The sequence below is a fragment of the Armigeres subalbatus genome, chromosome 2 (assembly GCF_024139115.2).
Source record: "Armigeres subalbatus isolate Guangzhou_Male chromosome 2, GZ_Asu_2, whole genome shotgun sequence".
NCBI lineage: Eukaryota > Metazoa > Arthropoda > Insecta > Diptera > Culicidae > Armigeres > Armigeres subalbatus.
The window spans coordinates 303,801,092-303,825,438 of NC_085140.1; the positions used below are offsets into that span (position 1 = coordinate 303,801,092).

Genomic DNA, 24,347 nt, shown 5'->3' on the forward strand with positions numbered 1-24,347 from the left:
AACGACTTATCTGCTTTTGTAAACAAAGATTCAAACGACGATTTGACGAATCTGATAGCTCTCCCACGCAAACCAACACCATCAACAGGTAGCGGCGGTGTTGGTTTGCATCATCATCATCATCATCATCACAAAAGAAAATTTTACGCGCCAGAAAATATCAATCCCGCCAAACACGGAAACAAAACGTCAACGCGTTTTTGACATCACATTCTGACGTTTAGCTGCTTTTTAATTGGGGTTCGCCCCAATTAGCGAACCCCAACTAAAAAGTGCCCCAACTAGAAAAACCCCAATTAGCGAACGTTCACTGTAATCCGTTTTTTGTACACTTTTTATGTTTTTGTTTTTTAGGAAAATTTTATATTTCATTTATTTCTCCAATTGGGTCCTAAAATGAAGAATCGATATTCGATTTTCTTTCAGGGAACGATGAAGGTAATCATTCTAAACGTGTCAGTTTTTCTTAAGACTCAAAAATCGAAAAGAACATTGTTTAATTTGAAATTGAAAAATAAATGAAAACTGCTTCCTCGACATTTTCGGTCTTGTTTGACGTACGGATTCAAACGCACTAGCAAAACACCGCAGGGCACTTGACTCAACCTTTGACAGTTAATATATGGGGCTGACGTTTTTGGCTGATGGTTCATTCGTTCTGAAATGTTGCACAGCCCAAAATTTGCCTTAAAATGTCTTAAACACAAAAATATTATTTTTACTGATTTAGAATTTTACCAGAATTTTTATAACAATGGTACAATTATTCTTGACCGATGCACTATCGTTTGCAACCATTAACGAGGTAGGGCTTTAGGACCCAATTGAGTTTCATTCTTTTAATGAAGCTGGATAGAAACAATGATGTTATGTACCATGTTTGGTAACACACTAAATTTTCATGTTAAAGTTAGTTTGCTTCACGTTTTGGATTATTTTCAACAATAAAACATAACATGCTTGCTTTTCGCATACTAAAGGCCCACGTAGAATGGGTACTTTTGCGAACGTTTTGACACACGCAAATGCAAATGCTGAAAGCACAACTTGTTTTCATCTATCAACTCCGATTCATCTTTTTTTTTGCTATGGCGCTCAACTATGGCGAATACGAAACGTGCCGCATAATCGTAAAGCATCGCGCTCGGCCCAAAACCTATTCTCACAGCCTCAGTTCTCAGCCTAAGCACACAGTCTGAGCACACAGCAGGCTGGATGAGCACACAGCCCAAGTTTTGAACTTGAGCTGGAGCCTGAGCTGAGCCACACTGCGTTCATTTTTCGCACCCATGTTGGATGCTGATGGTGAACGCGAACTTGAAGGAAAACGCGGTACAGTGAACGTTCGCTAATTGGGGTTTTTCTAGTTGGGGCGCTTTTTAGTTGGGGGTTCGCTAATTGGGGCGAAACCCAATTAAAAAGCAGCTAAACGTCAGAATGTGATGTCAAAAACGCGTTGACGTTTTGTTTCCGTGTTTGGCGGGATCGATATTTTCTGGCGCGTAAAATTTTCCTTTGTTCAATGCAAAAAGTAAACAACATTGACGTTTGTCAAAACGCCCCAATTAGCGAATGGCATTCGCTAGTTGGGGTGAGGTCGTGCACCAATTAGCGTACGATCACTGTATATCGAAAATTCACTAACTTTTTCTACTGACTTTCGATGCAATGCCAGTAAACATCACAAATTAGCGAAAGCTCAGTACTAAAAACTGAAGTTCACTGTAATTTGACAATTAATCAATTACAGAAAATACATAAGTAATTTCTAATGGAGTAGCTGATTTTCTCGGTAATTTTCATGTTTTACGGAGTAAAACCATGAACAAATTTACCGAACAAGAGAGTCGTTCGTCGAGTTGCATGTCGGCATAACTATTGCGATTCGCTTCTAAAATTAGCAGACTGGCTCACCGGTTACGCGCCGGGTCCCATGCGCCAAGTTGTGCGCCATGCAAAAAGTAAATAAACCAATGTCAAACCGATGCGAGCTTTCGGTGAGCTTTTCCACATTCGCTTCTAAGGTATGCAACATATTGTCGTCCCCTCACGGAAAGATATTGTAGCATACTAGATTCCCACATTGATATTTGATTCCGGTAAGAGTCTAACATACTCGATTTCCTAGAAAGATTTATCATTACATGAGACATGAAGCTCACCCAAGAAGATTACATCCATAGGTCATAAATTGTCACGAGATACCACCAGCTTGTAGTAGAAACAGTTTCATAACACTCAAGTGCATGAGTTGTTAAAATAACACATTGTATTTACTCGCTTCAAAATAATATCTTGCACATGTTTCCCTTACCCGAACCAAACATAAACTTAACCTCGACCGCTTTCCAAAATCAAATAAAAGCTCAAATTACATACAAGGCAATTTCTTGTCCGCATTCTTTCCATAACCGCCTGACACACTTTTGGTCCTTATGTAACATAACCACTTGACAAAACACACCGAAGCAAACCGACAACTTGGAAGACGATTGGTCAACAAGTTATTTAAAAACAAACTCCAAGCACCTCCCAGAAAATTAAACTTATGTAGACTTACAAAAAAATGTGTAGAATTAAGCTTAATGGAAACTAGGATTGTAAGTGAAGATACAGTATGAATTTGACTTTCGACTAAGCATGTCTTTTAAATCCTAGAAGTCCTAATTGAAGATGAATAATTAAAACTATAGAGTAAATATAGTTCAATATTCTTCATAGGAATTGTTCGAGTCTTAGTAGTTTTTTGCTTTTCTTTCGCCTCCGTTGAGTTTGGTATATTGTTTAAGTGGTTCTTAGTGGGGCAATTGTGCTTAATTTGTTATGTAATATTCTAAACTTGAGTTGTGTAAGTACCACAATATGATAAAATACCTTAGCGGCGCACAACTAAGCGAGGCAGAGGTGAATGAGCAAAATGCTATAAGATCTCGAGAATCACAATATAATGATCCACTTGATGAATCAATCATCAAAGCAGCGAAATTTTCTTTCCGTGCTGCGGTCTGTTTGAATTGTTGACAGTTCGTCGGTCGCGGACGCGTAAACTTCATAAAATTTGTTTATCGCTGGGGTATTTTTCCTGAAAATTCGGGTATTTTGTGAAGTTTTATAGTTTTTGTGTTTTATAGTGGTGGAAATTCTTGCGTGGATTCAGTATTTACCATTATAGCTTAGAAATTGTGTTGTTCTTTATTGTTAAACCTGTTTATTTTTAAGGACTTTATTGTTCTGATTGTTTTTGTTTACGTTTTTGTTGGTCCTCGCGATCAGTTTTTTTTCGTCCGTCGTTCGTCTCGATTTTCGTTTGGTTCCGGAATTCGGACTAGGCTGACAGAATGCCACCGCGTAAGAAGGTAATGCTGACCATATTATTTTGTTCGATGATTTTCCCGAGTACTTACCACATTGTGTAAACTTTGCAGTCCACAAGTAGCACGGAATCCAGCACCGCCAGCTCATCGGATTCGAGTTCTAGCGGAAGCAGCTCAAGTGGAAGTGATTCCGGAAGCTCCAGTAGCGAGAGTGATTCCTCTAGTTCGCAAGAACCGACTACCACTCGTATGACCGCAAATAACTCTAACACTAATGGTAAGCAGAAACTAGGTGAACCGCGATCGTTTTTCAAACTCATTTATTTTTAGCACCGAAAACGAATGAAAAAGTTGTGCGTCGCAGAAGCTCGGAAACCGCGACTGCAGCTAAGCAACATACTTCTACTGCAGCTGCGGTTGCAGGAAAGGAGCCCGATAAAACAGTTCAACAAAAACAAGTTAATGCAAAGCAGCAAAAACTATCCAAAAGTTCAGTTTCTTCGAGCGACGATGATCTTGTCACAGATAGCAAACCTGCTGCACCTCCGATCGTACAGAAGAAAGTTCAACAAGCGGAGGCAGCGAAGAAACGAGCGCAAGAGAAACAAGCGGCCACTCAAGCAAATGCTCCGGTTGCAATAGTTCCTCCTATAACTGGAGGAAAAGTACCACCCTCGGTAATCAAGCAACAGCAACAGGCACAACAACAAGCGCAACAACAAGCAAAAACAGCACCCTTGACGAAGGCGGCAGCCAAGGCGAGTGTTTTGGCCAAGGACCCCGTCAAAGTTAATCCTCCGATTGCCAAGAAGGGACCTAGTCCTGCACTCTCGGCGCCCGCCACAAAAGCCAAGAAGAAGAGCATTTTTTCGCCGGTGAATTCTTCGGAATCAGATGACGAAAACAAAGAAAAGCACGAACAGAAGGACCGTCGGACGTCCAGTTCCAGTTCGGTGGGAGTCGCAGGAACTGGCTCTGCAGGTAAGATTAAATTGAAGTTTTTTTTTATGGAATTATTATACTGCCGCTAACCGCAAGTCGAGCACATCTGTATATGGACGCCCATATACAGATGTGCTCGACTTGCGGTTAGCGGCAGTATACTACATATTTACAAATGGTTTATAATAATCGTTTTAGGTGGTCAAGCATCTCAGCCCACCAAGGAACAAACCGCTTCGGGAGCTCAAGTCGTAGGAGCCTTACTGGTGCAACAACAGCAACAGCGAGGCCGGGGTCGTCCACGTAAAACTCCTGCTACTGCTTCCACCGGCCCTGTAGCAAAACCAGTTGCCCAGGTTAAGCAGCAAGTATCTGCTGGCCCTGCAAAAGCTGCTCCCACTACCGGATCAAAGCAGCAGCCAATTCAACCGCAGAAACAAGAAGACGATATATCATCCGCTACAACCACGTCTACAGATTCGTCTTCATCCGGATCATCCGATTCGGATTCCGACTCATCCGATGATTCGGCTCCATCGGCTTCGGCTGCTCAGCAGCTCAAAAAGAGCAACAGTGGTGTGAAGCGTCCCCTGGAACGCACTCCACAGAAAACCGAGGTCAAGGAAGGTGCCACCGATTCCGAGGGCGAAAAAGGAGAATCCAACAAGCAAACGGCAAGAAAGTTGACCAGATCTTCGAGCACTCGAAAATCGAAACACCTTATCGGGAAGAATGCGTCCGAGACGGACTCGGACGCCGACAGTGTCAAAAGATCGGCCTCTAAGAGTCCCGTTAAGAAAGCTCCAATCGTTGCGACCAAAGGCAAGGCTAAGAATAGCAGCAAGAAAAAGGATATTGTCGTGAAGGAACTTCTCATTGAGGAACCAGAACCGGTAGAAAACCGTTGTCCATTGCTGCATTGCGACTCAACCGGGCACTTGGGCGGTCAATTTGAGCGCCATTTCACATTGGAAGCATGCCCCATGTTCCACAACATGACAGCTCAGCAGACGAAAGATTTTCTTGCGGAACGCAAACGCCGCGAAGAGGACCGCAAAAAAGCGGTCCCTGTTTATGAGAATTCTAAAAAAGTTCAGACACCGGAACAGAAAATTTACATGCAAAAGATACGCGATATGCGAGCTAAATTCAAACCTAATCCACCTCCGGTGGAGAAACCGCGGCCAATGGCCGAACGACTTGAGAATGAAATCGATCTGGAACCACGGCTGGAGGGAATTGTTCCCGATTACGATCTGCAGTTGTTCCGCGAAGCTCAAGCTGCGGCCAGCGAGAGTTTCGAGAACGAAGTAAAAGAGATGGTCACCGGGAAGGGCACCCGGTACATCTCGATGGGGCGCAACTGCATGCAGGTGTGGTATCAGAGTCCCTACCCGGACGATGTGGCTCGACTGCCGAAGTTATATTTGTGTGAGTTCTGTTTGCGCTACCAAAAATCGGAAGTGGGCATGAAACGACATGCCGCCAAGTGCGTGTGGAGACATCCTCCGGGCGATGAGGTATGTCTTTTTTAGGTGCTATCAGATGATGAGATCTAAGAGGCGTTTTTTTTTACAGATTTATCGTAAGGGGAAGCTCGGAGTCTGGCAAGTGGATGGTAAACGGCACAAACAATATTGCCAGCATTTGTGCTTGCTGGCAAAGTTTTTCCTCGATCATAAAACGCTGTACTACGATGTAGAGCCGTTCCTGTTCTACGTGATGACATTGGCCGACAGCAACGGATGTCACACCGTTGGCTACTTTAGCAAGGTTAGTGAGTTTTTTTGTCTTTATTAGCGAGACTTTTATTAGTTTTCGAAGTTATTTTGAACAATAATTGTACACGATGCATGAAGAATTTGCTGTCACAAACAACTCAAAAGGTGCAGCCCAAAGGATTATGTGCTTGAAGGTAATGTAGGACTAAGCAGCTGTATATAATGGAGTTGTTACTAGCAGATCGCATACTCCGTTGCTAGGGATTAGCACTTTTGCTTTTCAAATGTCAACTATTGCAGTACTCGGCCGGTCTTAGCCGGAAGAGGGCCTCGGGCCGACAATTTTTGAGGGTCTCTAAATGTACAAAAAGATTGATTTTGGCACATAAGTTTTAGTGGGGGCCGGGACCATGAACCTCCCGACCGACCACCTAAATCTGGTCCTGAGTTGCCCATTCTACATTGATTTAAGCACAGTCGACTCTCTTTATCAGGATATTGAAGGGACCATCGGGATATGGAGAGATCGAAGAATTGAATAAGCATTGAACACTAGAATGATAAATGCTCGTTGCTTTGAAAACCGACAAAAAAAATCATTTCTTATTTTTGATGTTTCTATTGAAGGAGATTTGAAGTAGAGATTTAACTGTGCATCGTTTTGAATTTCAATATTAAATATTTAAAAATTCAGTTAAGGAATCAACGTAAACTTCTTCAATGAATCGGATCGTCATCTTTTCTGTTTTCGAATTGTGGTTCTGGAAAGAATCGGTTAACGATGGAACTGTCCAGAATCCAAATAATTTTCATCTCGCATTTTCATTGGCACCAATTTCAACCTATCTCAACAAAGAAGCAATGAATAACTGTCATCTTTTTATTTTAGCTTTGCTGCGTCGTAGCAAGCGCAGAATAAAAAGATGACAGTTGATCGTTACTAAATTTTTCAAAGTGAAGCGCTTGAAAACGCGAGGAGGAATAAAATTGGATCCCGAAAAATTCGTCCTTGTGACCAGACGTCCAGCCTTTCGCGGGGCTGTGCATTTTTCGAATACATTTTTTGAAGTTATATTAATTTATGCAGCTTTATAAAAATTTTAATTAATTTTTTAGGCCATCTATTTGGAATGTACTTTTTCCACATTCATTTTTAAGCCAGTGATGTAATCCAGCTAGGCGTCCCGCGCTTCGCAGGACTTACTTTAAACCATGTGCCTTTTCAATCAAGAACCGAATGGTGCGATGAGATATCACTATCACAAAATGTCATAAAAACATTAGCCAAATTTTCACATAGAAACTCTTAACCGATTTTCTAGCAACAAGTTGCATCCGACAGGGACTAAAACGCTGTTGATCACTATTGAATTTCATAATAATTGCGAATTGCAAAAAATAGATAATAATAAAATCAAGACAAAATTTTCAAAACGACTTATCTGCTTTTGTAAACAAAGATTCAAACGACGATTTGACGAATCTGATAGCTTTCCCACGCAAACCAACACCATCAACAGGTAGCGGAATCCTTCACCTACCGATTGATGGTGTTGGTTTGCGTGGGAGACCTATCAGATTCGTCAAATCGTCGTTTGAATCTTTGTTTACAAAAGCAGATAAGTCGTTTTGAAAATTTTGTCTTGAAATAGTGATGAGACAGTCACATAGAACAATAATGTGTTATAAAAACCCAACTTAATTCACCGAGTGGTGATACTGCCTTTCTCGCATTTAGCCAAGACACCAACCTTATATGGCGTTAATATGGTTCTATGTACCATTTTCTTTATAACTTTCAAACGCAACGGTCGATCGATATAAAATTCAATAGTGATCAACTAGGCTTTGCCCCCTGTCGAATGAAACTTGTTGCGAGAAAATCGGTTAAGAATTACTATATGAAAAGTTGTCTAATGTTTTTCTTAGATTTTGTGCACACACATACACACACACACATACACACATACATACACACGGACAGACAGATATTTGCTCAGCTCGTCGAGCTTAGTTGGTTGGTATATAACACTATGGGTCTCCGAGACTTATATAGAAAGTTCGTTTTCGGAGTGAAATGATAGCCTTTCGGTACAACTTTGTTGCACGAGAAAGGCAAAAATGCCTTGCATCTATGAATATTTTCAAAGTTTATCCGTGGCTTGCTCCCATTAAGAGTTCGATCATACTATAAAGATGCTCGTGTTGCACGCATTTAGGCGTAAGTATGCTCTTCGTTCAATTTCATAGTACTATGAAATTGTCCGAAAGTAAAAATTCGAACATAGGAAATTTAAGATACTTTTGGCAACGCCATCTGTCGTCTACTAGTGTAATTTTTTTTTATCATAACATCAGACGGTGTAACTGTTTTGCCTTTCTTGTACATCATCGAGGTGTCAGCGTAAAGACTACATTAAATTTTATTACCTTTTTGTGCGAGAAAGGCACCATCACCGCTAGGTGGATTAATCTGTTTTTTTAAACTAATTTTATTAGCAGATGTCCTAAATATAAGGCTCTGTCTCATTTGGAGAATTAAACTGAAATTGAACTTAAAAGTGACATTTCAATAATTATCGAATAACCCTGCTCGCAGAGCAAGATTACTTTTGACAGATATCGAATCATTTTTCATCGATGTCTTATTGGAATTGCTGGATAGCACCAGCCATTCGTAGCCATTCGCCGGGTGATTTATTCAATTTTCTAACTGTCACTTTTAAGTTTAATTACGTTTAATTCTCCAAATGAGACAGATCCTTATAGCCTATTCAGATTGGGCTATTTATGACTTTGTTAAGTGAGAGGGTATCCAATTATTACGAGGTGTTCAGACTGCAGCAAGATAATATATCTTGACGTTTCCATGTTTCCTCATTTGCACGCTAATACAGGGGTGAATTCAAGGAGAGTTTCAAAATTTAATTTTTCGAAATCAAGCATTTGTGTGGCGACAATCGAAATTTTTTTTTCTGAACAAAGTTTCTACCGAAAAAAATATAAAAAAAAAATATGAAAAGGGATTTTCGAAGAATATTTGAAGCTCTCATTAAGGATAATGAGCGAAGCTACATTCATTAGTTGGGTGTGCCGTTCTTCGGGGAATTAGACTATTCCTCAATTTATGTTTAAGTTTAAAAAATATTTTGATTCTGTACTATGATCGAACGGAGATTTGATAGAAAAATTTAGATACTCTTGGGAATTCTCACAAATAAATAAAAAAAGGACGATTGGACCAATTTTCAAGAAATATTATCGAACTAAAATGTATTTCCACCAGTATCTCCATGTATGAAGGGCAACTCAGCAATTTTTTTTTCAAAAATGGAAACTGAACCATTGCGTTCTACTCGACAATCAATGATACAGCTTCTAACAAAATCGAATCGTGTCAATGTGATATAATTTAAACTGGATGTTGGATGAATATGTATAAATTATATGTATAAACCCATTCAAATCGTACAGTTGTCCCACGTGAAAAATGTTGAAATCCAAAGTATATTAAGCCATTCAAGGAGCAGAATTGAAACAATTTATGAAATCATGTTTATTCATGAAATATATTCGTTTTACAACCATTCCTACGTTTTAAATTGTCTTCCGCATTGGCCCTTGAACTTTGAAAATTTATTCGATTTGTTCTATTAAATCTAGGTTTAAGTTAAATACTTCATGTTAATTCTAGAGAGCATCTGTTTTTAAACAATTCATGTTGAATAAGTGGAGAATAAATAATTATCATCATTATTTTTCATCATATAAAATGCTTTCCACAAAACCATCACAATCCGAGTTATTCTTCAGCGCTCAGAAGATTTCCATCTAACATGCATTCGACCCTGGTGCGACAGAAAGAGCATGACTGTCAACTACGAAACGAAATGAAAACAGAGAGAATTTTTGTCAGTTTTGTTTTGTTGAATTTCTCCCTGCATTCCAGTTAGAACGGAAGCTCTCTCGTAATAATTGTTCGTAATAAATTCTTTTTAGAGGGTATCTTTTGACAGCGCAAAATGTATGGAATATTACGTAAATAATGACATCATAAAGCGTATTTACCCTGAAACGCCAATTATTATGTTATTAATGGCGTAATCTGAATAGGCTATTAGCTTCGCTAGACCAATTAATTGGAATTCTATTCACAGTGACAATATGTCTGCTAGAACGTTTCAAATAAGAAGCTCTCGGCTTATGTGGAAAAATTATAAGCTGAGTTTTGGAAGCATTCGGGGAAATTTTCCATTTCTGCAAGAAGGGTAGGACGGGGCAAGATATGCACCCTAAGGCTGTGAACCATTCCACCGATTCGTTTAACTTTTAGTTAAAATTTGACACTTCGATGGTTATTTTTTCATCGTGGTTAAAATTTTACTCCGAAGCCGACCCATTTGAGTTTTGACAGATTGATAGTTATTCGGAACGAAATGGATTTGGCGCCAATTTTCTCGCGAACAAAGTTTAACTATTCAACTGTCAAATCTAACCATGCTCCTGAGCAGGGTTATTTTTAACCACGGCGAAATAACCATCGAACTGTCAAATTTTAACTAAAAGTTAAACGAATCGGTGGAATGGTTCACAGCCTAAGGATGGTACCTAACACCCAAGGAGCTAGACTTTAGTAAAGTCTAGCTCATTGCCTAATACCTCCTTAGCAAGCATGCTTTTCTATATTATAATACGACAGTTATTTTTGGTTGCATCTTATCTAACATCTAGACTAGAACGCGAATTTAAAAAAGAACAGTAATCCCGATAAATGTGAATTAACTAAAACTCTGTTTTTGATTGTTTCAAATATACTACGGGGCAAGATGAGCATCTCTACGGGGCAAGAAGGGCAGTCTTCTAAAAATCAATTTTTCTAACTGAAATGTATTAGACACCAGTATTAACAAAAAATAATAACTTTTAATGCGCATTGGCCATATTAAAACAATAATACTGTTTTTTTGGATCGATAAGTTATTATTCATTATCACATTGAATAACAAAAATCAGTTTAAAAATTCAGTAAATTTGAAAATGTACGTTACTCAACAGATTCAGCGCAAAGTAAATCATATTTGTAGGTAGTGGGGTTTAGTAGAGGTTTAGTATTTTGTGTATTATTTGATTGTTTCAAAATGGGGTGCCTCATTTAAGATGAATTATTCAAATCTTATTAATCATGGTCTAACATTTTTTTGTGAATATTTTGAATGGGCCCCAAAATATGCTTTGAAGACATATAAAATGTGTAGTTGGTCAAGATTTTTATTAAACAATGTTCATGTTTTTAAAAACTTTATTTTCTAATGCAGATTTCTTATAAGAAAATCCAAGTTTTCACCAACTTTTGCTAAGTCATCTGGGTTTCAGATTAATTATTTTATTTTTATAATATTTTTTTAGTATCAAGTCTTCTGTTGGACTATAGGTTATTTGGAGAGAAAACGGCATAATAGCGGTAAAATTAAGGGGTGCTCTTCTTGCCCTGTCCTCCCCTAAGTGGAAAAAAAATATCCAAACTTTTTTACAATCTACTACAAATGACACGAAGGCTTCGGCCTTTGGCGGAAAGGCGCGTGTCATCTGTAAACAAAGATTTTTGACACCCTGTTGGTAAGTCAGGAGTAAAAATGTTATACAATATAGGCCCCAGTATGCTGCCTTGGGGAACACCAGGTCTTAAGTAATCTATCAGATTTAGAATTCTGATAGTTTACCTGCAGTGAGCGATCTGATATATAATTTTGGACCAGATTAATAATGTACAGAGGAAAATTAAAATTCATCAATTTTACAATCAAACTTTCATGTCAAACACTGTCAAATGCTTTCTCTATATCAAGAAGAGCAACTCCAGTCGAATATCCGTCAGATTTGTTGAGCCGAATTAAATTCCTAACTCTTAATAACTGATGAGTGGTTGAATGCCCATGGCGTAAATCAAATTGCCCATCAGCTAAAATAGAATTGTCATTAATATGAACCATCATTGAGCATTAGCATGAGCATGATGACCGTGCATTTCGTAGTTGTTACTCCGTGATCGACCAGAAAAATCGCAATTGTACAGGGAACCAATGGATGGAAGCATGGGATTTGCTCTCCAACCTCAATGTGCATAGTCCGAGAGCTCTAGTATTTTGGATGGTCAATAACGGCGCTGGCCACGTCCTCACGGTCATTGGGGATGGGAAGGAATTGATGATGCAGTCACTCGCCCACTGCCAGCCGAGAACACCTCTGCACTCGCCACGAGCTCCTACGGAATTTTATTGGAATCTGGGGTTAGGTTTTATGGCAGAGGTTCGGCTTGGTTAACGGGTTGCCAATGTGATAGTAATGAAATTCTAATTGGATGCCGAAACGAGCTTCTTGGCTCATTTCGAATTCTAACAGTTACCTGCTAGAACTAATCAAGTTGTAGGTATAGGGATAGAAGATGGAAATGGTATGAAAGCCCATTTCCAGTTCTAGCGATTGCTAGAATATGATAAATATTTGAAAAGATACAAAGTAGGATGAATGGAACGGGCCTGGGATTGAACCCACGGCCTCCTGCATATGAGACAGAAGCGGTAGCCACATGACCACCAAGCCCGATAATTGTCATTAATATGAACCATCATTCTATGTATTTAAAATAATCTTTCCAAACAGTTTGCTTATTGAAGAAAGCAAACTGATTGGGCGATAACTAGAAGCCTCAGCTGGATTTTTGTCCGGCTTCAAAATTGGAACAACTTTGGCGTTTTTATCTGGAAAGTATGCCAATTGAAAACATTTGTTAAATAAAATAACCAAAAAGGATAAAGAGCTCTCGGGAAGATTTTTGAGTAGTTTTCTAGTAATAGATCTCACTTCATCCAAATTAGTTCCCAACGAAGGGTCAAGAACATTCTCTTGATTGAGAATGTTTTCGAAGCTCAGTGTAACCTGATCCTCAGTTCGACTAGTGAGACCTAGCCTAGACTAAAATTATGGGCACTTTTGAACTGCTGAGCAAGTTTTTCGCCATTTGTTAATAAAATTTTATTTCCCTTTTAAAGCGCTGGAATTGACTTTTGAACTGGGATCCAACTCCGAGACATTATTCTCAAAGTTGGTATTTCTCAGAATAGCGAAACGTTTTTTAATTTAATTTTGCAAATCTCGCCAAATAACTTTCTACGCGGGATCGCGAGTTCTTTGGTATTGCCTTCGCCTCACATTTTTAAGATGGATCAGTAGCTGAAGAGCGTCGTCAATAATAATGTAGTTGAATTTAATTCTACATTTAGGAATGGCAATTTTCATTCATTTATTTAGTCTACATCTATACAGATAACACTGAATCAACAATTTGACGCCACAATACACGGTTCGAGGCCGCATCTCTCCATCCTCGAATACGCCCCACGCTCGCCAAGTCGTTCTGCACCTGGTCTGCCCATCTCGCTCGCTGCGCTCCACGTCGTCTCGTACCTGCCGGATCGGAAGCGAACACCATCTTTGCAGGGTTGCTGTCCGGCATTCTTGCAACATGCCCTGCCCATCGTACCCTTCCGGCTTTAGCTACCTTCTGGATACTGGGTTCGCCGTAGAGCTGGGCGAGCTCATGGTTCATTCTTCGCCGCCACACACCGTCTTCTTGTACACCGCCAAAGATGGTCCTAAGCACCCGTCTTTCGAATACTCCGAGTGCTTGCAAGTCCTCCTCGAGCATTGTCCATGTTTCATGTCCGTAGAGGACTACCGGTCTTATTAACGTCTTGTACATGACACATTTGGTGCGGTGGCGAATCTTTTCGACCGCAGTTTCTTCTGGAGCCCGTAGTAGGCCCGACTTCCACAGATGATGCGCCTTCGTATTTCACGACTAACGTTGTTGTCAGCCGTTAGCAAGGATCCGAGGTAGACGAATTCCTCGACCACCTCGAAGGTATCCCCGTCTATCGTAACACTGCTTCCCAGGCGGGCCCTGTCGCGCTCGGTTCCGCCCACAAGCATGTACTTTGTCTTTGACGCATTCACCACCAGTCCAACTTTTGTTGCTTCACGTTTCAGGCGGTGAAGTTCTGCCACCTTTGCAAATGTTCGGCCGACAATGTCCATGTCATCCGCGAAGCAAATAAATTGACTGGATCTGTTGAAAATCGTTCCCCGGCTGTTACACCCGGCTCTCCGCATGACACCTTCTAGCGCAATGTTGAACAACAGGCACGAAAGTCCATCACCTTGTCTTAGTCCCCGGCGCGATTCGAACGAACTGGAGTGTTCGCCCGAGATCTTCACACAGTTTTGCACACCATCCACCGTTGCTTTGATCAGTCTGGTAAGCTTTCCAGGAAGCTGTTCTCGTCCATAATTTTCCATAGCTCTACGCGGTCTATACTGTCGTATGCCGCCTTGAAATCAACGAACAGATGGTGCGTTGGGACCTGGTATTCACGGCATTTTTGAAGGATTTGCTGTACAGTAAAGATCTGGTCCGTTGTCGAGCGGCCGTCAACGAAGCCGGCTTGATAACTTCCCACGAACTCGTTCACTAATGGTGACAGACGACGGAAGATGATCTGGGATATCGCTTTGTAGGCGGCATTAAGGATGGTGATCGCTCGAAAGTTCTCACACTCCAGTTTGTCACCTTTCTTGTAGATGGGGCATATAACCCCTTCCTTCCACTCCTCCGGTAGCTGTTCGTTTTCCCAGATTCTGACTATCAGTTTGTGCAGGCAAGTGGCCAGCTTTTCCGGGCCCATCTTGATGAGCTCAGCTCCGATACCATCCTTACCAGCTGCTTTATTGGTCTTTAGCTGTTGAATGGCATCCTTAACTTCCCTCAAGGTGGGGGCTGGTTGGCTTCCATCGTCCGCTGAACTGACGTAGTCATCTCCTCCGCTGCCTTGACTTTCATTGCCTGTACTCTCAGCGCCATTCAGATGTTCCTCGTAGTGCTGCTTCCACCTTTCGATCACCACACGTTCGTCCGTCAAGATGCTCCCATCCTTATCCCGGCACATTTCGGCTCGCGGCACGAAGCCTTTGCGGGATGCGTTGAGCTTCTGATAGAACTTGCGTGTATCTTGAGAACGGCACAGCTGTTCCATCTCCTCGCACTCCGCTTCTTCCAGGCGGCGTTTCTTCTCCTGAAAAAGGCGGGTCTGCTGTCTCCGCTTCCGTCTATAACGTTCCACGTTCTGCCGGGTACCTTGCTGCAGCGCGACCGCCCGCGCTGCGTCCTTCTCCTCCAGAATCTGTCTGCACTCTTCGTCGAACCAATCGTTCCGTCGACTTCGACCCATATACCCGACGTTGTTCTCCGCTGCGTCGTTAATGGCTGCTTTGACTGTATTCCAGCAGTCCTCAAGAGGGGCCCCATCGAGCTCACCCTCTTCCGGCAACGCTGCCTCGAGATGCTGCGCGTATGCAGTGGCGACATCAGGTTGCTTCAGTCGCTCTAGGTCGTACCGCGGCGGTCGTCGGTACCGAACATTGTTGATGACGGATAGTTTTGGGCGCAGTTTAACCATCACCAGATAGTGGTCAGAGTCGATGTTAGCGCCACGATAAGTCCTGACGTCGATAATGTCGGAGAAGTGCCGTCCATCAATCAGAACGTGGTCGATTTGTGATTCTGTCTGCAGTGGCGATCTCCAGGTGTACCGATACGGGAGGCTGTGTTGGAAGTAGGTGCTGCGAATGGCCATATTCTTGGAGGCGGCGAAATCAATTAGTCGTAGGCCGTTTTCGTTCGTCAGCCGGTGAGCGCTGAACTTTCCAATAGTCGATCTAAACTCCTCCTCTTGGCCAACCTGAGCGTTCAAGTCTCCTATGATGATTTTGACGTCGTGGCTTGGGCAGCTGTCGTACTCACGTTCCAGCTGCGCGTAGAATGCGTCCTTATCATCATCAGTGCTTCCGGAGTGTGGGCTATGGACGTTGATTATGCTGAAGTTGAAGAACCGGCCTTTGATCCTCAACCTGCACATTCTCTCGTTGATCGGCCACCACCCGATCACGCGCCTTTGCATGTCGCCCATCACTATGAAAGCTGTTCCCAGCTCGTGTAGCTGCCGCAGCTCTGGTAGATGGTATGATTACCTCTAAACGTTCGCACCATTGATCCCTTCCAACAAACCTCCTGCAGCGCTACGATGCCGAATCCACGGTCCTTGAGCACATCGGCGAGTATGCGTGTGCTCCCGATGAAGTTGAGAGAGTTGCAGTTCCACGAACCGAGTTTCCAATCGCTAGTCCCTTTTCGTCGCAGTGGTCTTCGCCGATGGTTCCAGTCCGTACTCTCTTGTTGATTGTTCGTTGCTTATGATTTTTTAAAGGCTGGCTTGCAGGGCCTGACACCAAACCCCCTAAATTTCCGGATGACCATTCCTCCTTATTTCCGGTGGACCATGGTGCACAGTTTCACTTAGAGTCCCTCGCTGGCACTCGGACGATGATCAGCCGCCCCTAACATGGAGAACAGACGCTGTTGTGAGCCGATCCTGACATGGAGAACAGACGCTCAATAAGATTTGCACCTCCGGAGATGAGCAAACCCCCCTTCCCTGTCAGCATACGACCATAGTTCCCACCGGGGTTGGTTACCCGATCTTCCCTAAGGTTGCTCGTATCCCGGCCAGCACCGCGGGGAGGTAGGGATAGGAGTTGCTGGGTAAGAGGCTAAGGACCGCGAGATGGGGTCTATTTTATTCCTTCAGGTACGCGAAATACCAATGGTACGCTTTACCCAGCATTTGCCGTGCCAGGAATGGCAATTAAATTTGTCAAATATACGAGAGCATTATCAACATCACTTTTGGTATCGAGAGAAATATCAACATCAAAATTCCTATCGATATACGTTTTATATAAATCCCAATCAGCCCTATGATAATTAAAAGTAGAGCTGATTGGATTATAAATGGCTTCTTGTGAGATTTCAAACGTCACAGGAAGGTGATCAGAGTCAAAGTCAGCATGAGTTACCAATTGGCCACACAGCTGACTTGAATCCGTTAAAACTAAATCAATTGTAGAAGGATTTCGACTGGATTTTTCTTCGCATGAATCGAATCACCTGGGCTAGAGGTAGATTCGATATGCTCAAATTCGTCATTTATCAAATCGAACTGATTTCTCAGTTCGATAGGAGAAGAAACAATGTCAACGTTAGAGTTAGAAGGAATATCTGAAGTCTCCAGACGGTCTTGAAACCTTGTTTCTTCGAAAGAAATGGAGAATTCAGAGACTTCTCCTTCCTCTTGTTTTTATTAATACTCATTGCTGAGCGTGGAGACGTGACCTTCTAGAAGGTTTTTTCCCAGAACGGTGTCCCTGCAGGATTACCACCGCGCGGATTGCATTGCGACACCACGGTAGTTTTCCGCATTACAACGAGATCCTTTATTATGTATAGGAGTTATGTGCGAGATTTTCCATAGTTGCGAGAAGTAAACAGATGACAACGAAGAATTGAAGTTCTTATTTTATAATTGCAATGTTTGCTTTTACAAATGTTAATTTATTATTGTTTTGTGGAAAACTTCAATTGTTGATGGAAATTTTGAATTATTTGTGGAAATTCTATATTTATTTTATGCTCATACCCTGATTTCTTTATTAGCAATTTCCTTTTTTTATGGAAAATTTCTAATTCTTCATGAAAATTTTATTTTGCTGCCATCTATATCGACTCGTGGAAGCAAATGATGCCATACTATTTTCCCGGTTACTCTGGTGATTCTTTCGAACAATTTTCCAAGGAACTTCTATTCCACATCTCGAATATGCTTCAGTCAATGGTCCTTTTATTAGTGACTCATAGAGGTATGAATGTATTATAGACCTTTTTTTGAGTTCGGATCATTCGACTTATCCAATGAACCAACTTGTGAATGATGTATGATTTAATATCCCAGTAGGTCTATTGAGTTGATATGACATCAAAGATTACCTATACAAGCTACTACAGATCTTTTAGGTTATACAAAATGTTCTGTAAGTCGCAATGTTTTAACTACTTGATCATTCAAGTCCGTTAACCCAGTGCTTCAAAAAAAATGTTTGCGAACAAACCACATTGTCATTGTGCATCTTGATATTGACTCAAAATCATTTTGGGGACCTGGGATCTTGGATATCATTTTAATGAAAATTGATGAGGACATTGCAAATGCCTTAATTGATCTGGTAGATGGGCTGAACTTGAGAACGTTTTGGAGTAGCTTTAGCACCTGAATATTGAACACTGGCTAAACATTACAGGCCTGGTAGTGGGTCACTTTTTAGTGACTTAGTTAATTTTTTCGGCTCAGTTACTAAAAAGTCTCTTTTTTCGACCTTAAGCTTAGCTTAGCTTAGCTTAGACTGACTGTACATATCAATGGTTGCTACTCCGTGATTGATCAGAACTGGTGCAAATTGCACTACGATCCAAGTAAATAGTGGTTGGGATTTACCAACTATTCTCGAAGTGCACGTTTCAGCAGCTCGCAAATATTGATCAATAACGGCGCCGGCCAAGTCCTTACAGTCAGTTGGGAAAGGGAGGGAATGTGAGTGTGTGGTAATTGTTGCTACTAGAGACCGAGAATACCTCTGCATCTCCACATTTACCACGGGAAGGAAGTAGTGTTAGTTGGGTGGGGTAATCATTAACATAGATTCACCATGGAAAGTGATGTGACCTATGAAACTTCTACACAGCAGTATTAGCATTTCCTTAATTTGTTCAATTGTTCATTCTTCGCGAGAATAAACAATCAATCGCTCAAAGTGAGCGATTGTTCATTTGAATTTCGGATTAGGCACCCGCGTTATCATTTCATTAACGTAAGAAAAGTAAAAAAGAAACGGGATTGAAAATAATTGATAGTAATCGGAAAGCTAATGTTATTCAGCAACCCTTATTTTTATCTCTATTTGGCGTTAAGTAAGAATGTAAATTTACGTTCATTTTACATGTCGTTTATTTTGCATTACTTTCGCGCGAGAGTTTGTCGCTTGCCTTGACCAGTATACCTTAATCAGGATCTCACTGGTATTAATCCTGATGTGCCGGTTGGCACTCGTGTTGGGCTTGTGCGCTTTGAGCGGCACACGGTCGCTTCCCAGTCTACATAAAATCGCACATGGTGCAATACAAGATGCTAAATTGGAGACGATATACATACATGTTGTGTGGAAAAGTACCTCTATCGCCTGCACTTCAGCATCCTACACGACACCATATACGTTCATGTGTTGACTGGGTTTGATAGGGCCTGCTTATGGACACATGCAGCTTTTTGTAGAGATTTAACAGAGCCCACTGTCAAACCCCACCACATACTAGGCAGGCCCCCTAACTCGCAGTGGCCATGGGGAGGGGTCGTCAAGCCCTTGGACATAGTCCCTGCTGCCCCTAAAAGTCTCTTTTTTCGACCTTAAGTCACTTTTTCTCGGAAAAAGTAACTATTTTTAACTAGTTTGAAACTTTTGACTATGTTCCGTAAGCATCGTCGTGAAATGTGAAAAAAATGTTGAAAAAAATCAAACTTTATCCGTTGCAAGATGCTTTATTCACAACGGATATGAAATGACGAATTTAAAACAAATGACCACTTAGTACTTTTTGGCCCGACTTCGAGGTTTTGTGTTACAGTTTATGATTGGGTAGGGACACGGCAGGTATTTCCGTCCATCGTCATAGGGGCTAAAATCAATGAAAGCAACGTCATTTTGCTAGAACTCTACTATAGCAGAACGTTTCGCCTAAGCTTACGATTGGGTACGGATGAATTTAGCAAAAAAACTTCTATTTGATTGATATTTGAGACTATGACGATAAGACGAAAATACCTGCCTTAACCCTATATAGTAATGAAAGCAGGATGGGCACAGCGGATTGAGGATCTAAATAAATTCACAAAGCCAATAGTTGACTCGGCTGAGTTTTAAAAACCTCTTTCAAAAACTGTTAAACTTTACACTTTATTAATTGATAAAGTGTAGAGTTTAACAGTTTTTAATGGAGGTTTCAAACTGTTGAATATTCAGATTGATCTTTTTAATTTTAGAAACATTTCCTGTTGTTTCGGGGAAATCATTAGTGAGCGAATTTTGCTCTAATGCTCATTGAGGCATACTCAAAACAAACAAGCTTTTCAGTAAGAAAATTATTTTGAGCTTTTCAGTGGAATGTCTTCTTGTCATAAGACGAGTTAATACAATATCATTGAATTCCACCACTTAATTGTCTCGTCTCGTCTTATGACAAGTGAAGCTTTTTTATAACAAACACTTATATATTTCGAAAAATTAAATAAAAATATTCATTTTCAAAACAAAATGGAGAAATTTGCCACTCTAATTGATACTGCAATGGACTTGCTGATATTTCTATCAAACTGGCTGAAAATCACATAATTTTTGCCGGGATATCAGTACTTATTTTGCTGGCTGCGCGGATTTTTGCCGAGCTGCAGAAATAAAAACTTAGTGTGTAAGGGATCCCCATAGAAAGATTAATGTTTCCGTAAGGAGCAAAATGAATGGTCTCTCGACATCTGCTCAGATAAATACTTTAAAATTTTTCAAAATATATTCTGATTTAAACATTTGAAACTCCATAAACGATGGATGTTCTATCGAGGAAAATCGGTAATTTATTGGTTGGTAGTTAGAACTTCTTGTTTAGGCTTTTTAAAGTCCTAAAAAAATTCTTCGGGTTTTGAAATAATTCTTTGGTTTCAGATTTATAAACTATGTGAGTCGAATTAAATTTATGTCTAAAAGTTAATTATATAAATGTCTGTCATAAAAAAAGTGCTATTTTTGAAAACAAGCGAGGATTTTCCGAATAAGTTCGAATCCATAATAAACATTCAGGATAACTCATCTTGTCTGAGTATTCAAAATGATGAAACAATGTGGTTTACGATTCAAACATTTTAACTTCATTCACATGCTCTTAGGATCGAAATCTTCCCAAGGTTTCGAGTATATGAGGTTTCAGGGTATAGTCTGTAAAGCCAACATGTATGATGATGAACAATTTTGCTGAAGAAAATGGTTTCCTAGCTTTCTTTTATGATTTCATAGATAATCCTAAACGCTGGGCATATATGACCCATCCGTCCTAAAAGGGTTGTGATTTGTTTTGGAATTCAATTTCAATCGTTATTATAACACTATTTTTTATGAAATTTTTTTTATGAATCTTCAAAGTATATTCTTCTAAATCTCCAATGGATTTTTTTTTCCATTTTCCAGAAGAAATTCTTGAAAATTTTCAGTTTTTAATTTCCAAAAGAAATTTTTCGGAATATGCCAAAATAATTCCGATGGAAATTCCTAAGATTTTCCAGTAGAAATTTGATAAAAGTCCACCTGAAACTCCAAGAAATAATTTCCCGAGGAAATTCACAAGTTGACACAACGAAAGAATTTGCGGTTGTACTTTTGAAGCATTTCCAGTAGGAATTCCTTAAAAAAATAAATGAAAATTCGAAAGAACTGCTGATGAGTTTGGTAATTTTCTGTGAACATTCCTTAAAACTTCTGAATCTTTGGCATGATAAACATTTCAAGCAATGTTTAGCTGAACCTACGAAGAAATCAAAATGACTTCCCGAAGATGAATGAATTCCCGATTAAATTTTGGAAGAATTTGTGATGAAAATTGAAAAAACACAAACCTTGTGAATTTGTTTAAAGATTTGTTCTTCGAAATTCCAAAGAATTTTCTATTCTAGCCATTGCATGAGTATGTATCTTGTGTGGCTCGTACAATGGATACACTACACCTAGGGTGTCGAGAATGTTTACCACCCGAAAACATTCTAGACAGGAACGAGAATCGAACTCGTCATCTCCGGATTGATAATCCTACGTATTTGCTCGCAAAGGAAACTGGAGGCTGAAAATTTAGAAGTATTCTGTTGTGAAAACTCATATGTGAATATGTACGTTATGTGGAAGATATTGATTTGGAAAATGTATTGGAGATCAAATCAATATCTTCCACATAACGTACATATTCACATATGAGTTTCCACAACATTGTAAATTAATGTCCAAGTCGGGTGGTTTAATCCCCGGAAATAGGCAATTAACTTTGATTGAACTAGAAGTGTTCTGTTTTTTAAGATTCAGAAGAATTTCTCGAAGAAATTCATTAGAATCTATATACATAAAAATGAATTTCTGTCTGACTACTGAGCCGATCGGCGTGAAAATTTGTATGCAGAGGTTTTTGGAGCCGGGGAAGGTTCTTAAGACGCTTCGATATCCCTCCCCGCTTTGGAAAGGGAGGCTCCCAAACAAATCAAACATTAATTTCCTATAACTCGAGAATTAATCAAGCAAATGGAATTAAATCTGGTATGTGGAGGTTTAGAAAGGGAAGATATGTTTCAGTGGTGGTTCGGAGCTCCTCTCCTTTCTGGAAAGGAGGGCTCCCATACAAATGAAACTGAAATTTCTGCAAAACTCGAGAACTTATCAGAGAATAAATCAATTTTCGAAGTTCGTCGGGTCTGCTAGTGTCAAATAAAAATAAGAAAACTGGAGGCGGAAAATTTCTCTTGGAAATGAAGAAGAATTTCTCGTGAAGATTCAGAATAATTTGTTGATGAAATTTATTAGAATGTCAAATAAAAATAAGTAAATGTGAACAATAAGTTCCACCGAAAATTATTTGCATTCCCCACGGAACTGCTTTGAATTTTAGACAGAATTCCCATGGACATTTTTTCGGAGTTTTCAGGAATATTTTTTCGGAATTTACACTGGAGATTGATTTGTTTTTATTAACAATTGGTAGTAAAATTTCCTAAGCAATTTTTTCAGAGATTCTGTATAATTTCCGCGAAAATAGTTTAAAAACCATTCGGAATTCCAACACTTGATCAGGATTATACGAAGTAATGTCAAAGTTTTTGCAGGAAATTTCATAGCGGGATTCTTCCTGAATATCCACAAGAATTTTTTTGAAGTTTTCTCTAAAGATTTTTTTTTAGATTATTGTAATATTTTCAAAATTGTAGCAGCAGTGCGCTGATGCAAAAGTGTCGGCGGCGTGATGCCAAAACCATCGGTGGCGTGGCGCGGCGGATTTTTTCAATTTTTTTTTCCGTTTATACATTTCAAAATTTGTTGTGAAAATTAGGACTGTATCGCAACTTGTTTTGACGTAGGACTTACGTCTTTCTTTACTATACTGGGTGTCATTTAGATTTTTGGAAATCGAGAGCGTTACGCTGGAAGGGAAGATTTTGAACGTTTCTAGCGCCTTTATCTTTCGATGGAATTTTAAGATTTATATATCAATCGACTCGGACACTCTCCACCATTTTGCCTATTTCATTGAAACTTAACGTTATTAACGATAAGCTAATGAAAATTTCAATTCTTGTCAAAGTCAGTAAAAATTTCATATGTAACCAATCTCGTGTATTCCTAACACGGACATCAGAATGCGGTATGTCACGGGCATTCGGGTCTATCAGAAGATTTTCTTTGTGTATAAAAGAAGCAGTGTCTACCGTGTGTGAGTCATTACAATTTGTGACAGCAGCGCGTAATGACGTGCTTTTTCTCGCGCATTTTTCGTTTCGTTCGTTCGTTCGCTGTGCTTACCTACACAGCGACAGCATGCAGTCACCAGCGGAAGAACTGCCGGTGGGTCTGCGAATATGCATGAAAAAAGTGGGCGCATTTTTTGTCATTCTGTGCTTGATGATGGTCGTATGCAGTGGTGTCGGTTGCGATGGATGCAATCGCCCATCGCATCGCTCGGAGTTCACGGCTAAAGGCCGATGATGGCTGAGGCAGCAAAGGCAGTGGTGGTGGATGAAGAAGAATAAAATTAGAGAGATTTGGTCTGTTCATCCAGGTGATTGGTTTCATAATCCACACGGGATGGGTACGAGTCATGTCATATGACTGACCATATGTTAAGTTGTGGTTGGTCCTGAACGACACATACATTAGAACATGGTTATACTATAACAGTTCTGATTCCCTAGCAAAAAAAACAACTACACTGATGAACATAAAAATTTAATTAAAATAATTACTTTTATTTATTTGCAGAAGGCATTAGCAATTAAAGATGCAGAATCAGCAATAGTGCTACTACCCATTTTAGATTAGAAAATTTCTCTTTATTAATTGTAAATGTTTCAAAAAAGTCCGCAAATAATAATTTCCAGAAGAATATTTAAATAAACATTATCTTATTATTCGTTTTACATTTTCTGAGAAATTATATTATCAAACTTGACGTAGACTCGGAGTTTGGCATCAGAACATTAAATAATGTTTCGTATTAGCAATACCTCCTCTATTTTAGTAGGGTTACTGCTCCTTGACTTGTTTCTTATTGTTGTGATTTTTTTCTGCAGTA

General features: G+C 40.1%; 1 protein-coding gene across 2 annotated transcripts in view; it reads left to right on the top strand.

The window, feature by feature from the left end:
- The first annotated feature begins 2,985 nt into the window (after positions 1-2,985).
- The window catches only part of LOC134212512 (histone acetyltransferase KAT7), a 285,742-nt gene continuing 264,380 nt past the window's right edge, over positions 2,986-24,347 (top strand). The window contains exons 1-6 of one of the 2 annotated variants that reach the window (XM_062690466.1): positions 2,986-3,094; positions 3,274-3,356; positions 3,426-3,591; positions 3,645-4,295; positions 4,455-5,776; positions 5,835-6,029. In XM_062690466.1, coding sequence (XP_062546450.1) covers positions 3,339-3,356; positions 3,426-3,591; positions 3,645-4,295; positions 4,455-5,776; positions 5,835-6,029 — 2,352 coding nt within the window. In that variant the 5' untranslated portion in view covers positions 2,986-3,094; positions 3,274-3,338. Of the gene's footprint in view, positions 3,357-3,425; positions 3,592-3,644; positions 4,296-4,454; positions 5,777-5,834; positions 6,030-24,347 lie in introns of both variants that reach the window. The other variant, XM_062690465.1, reaches the window with a different exon arrangement.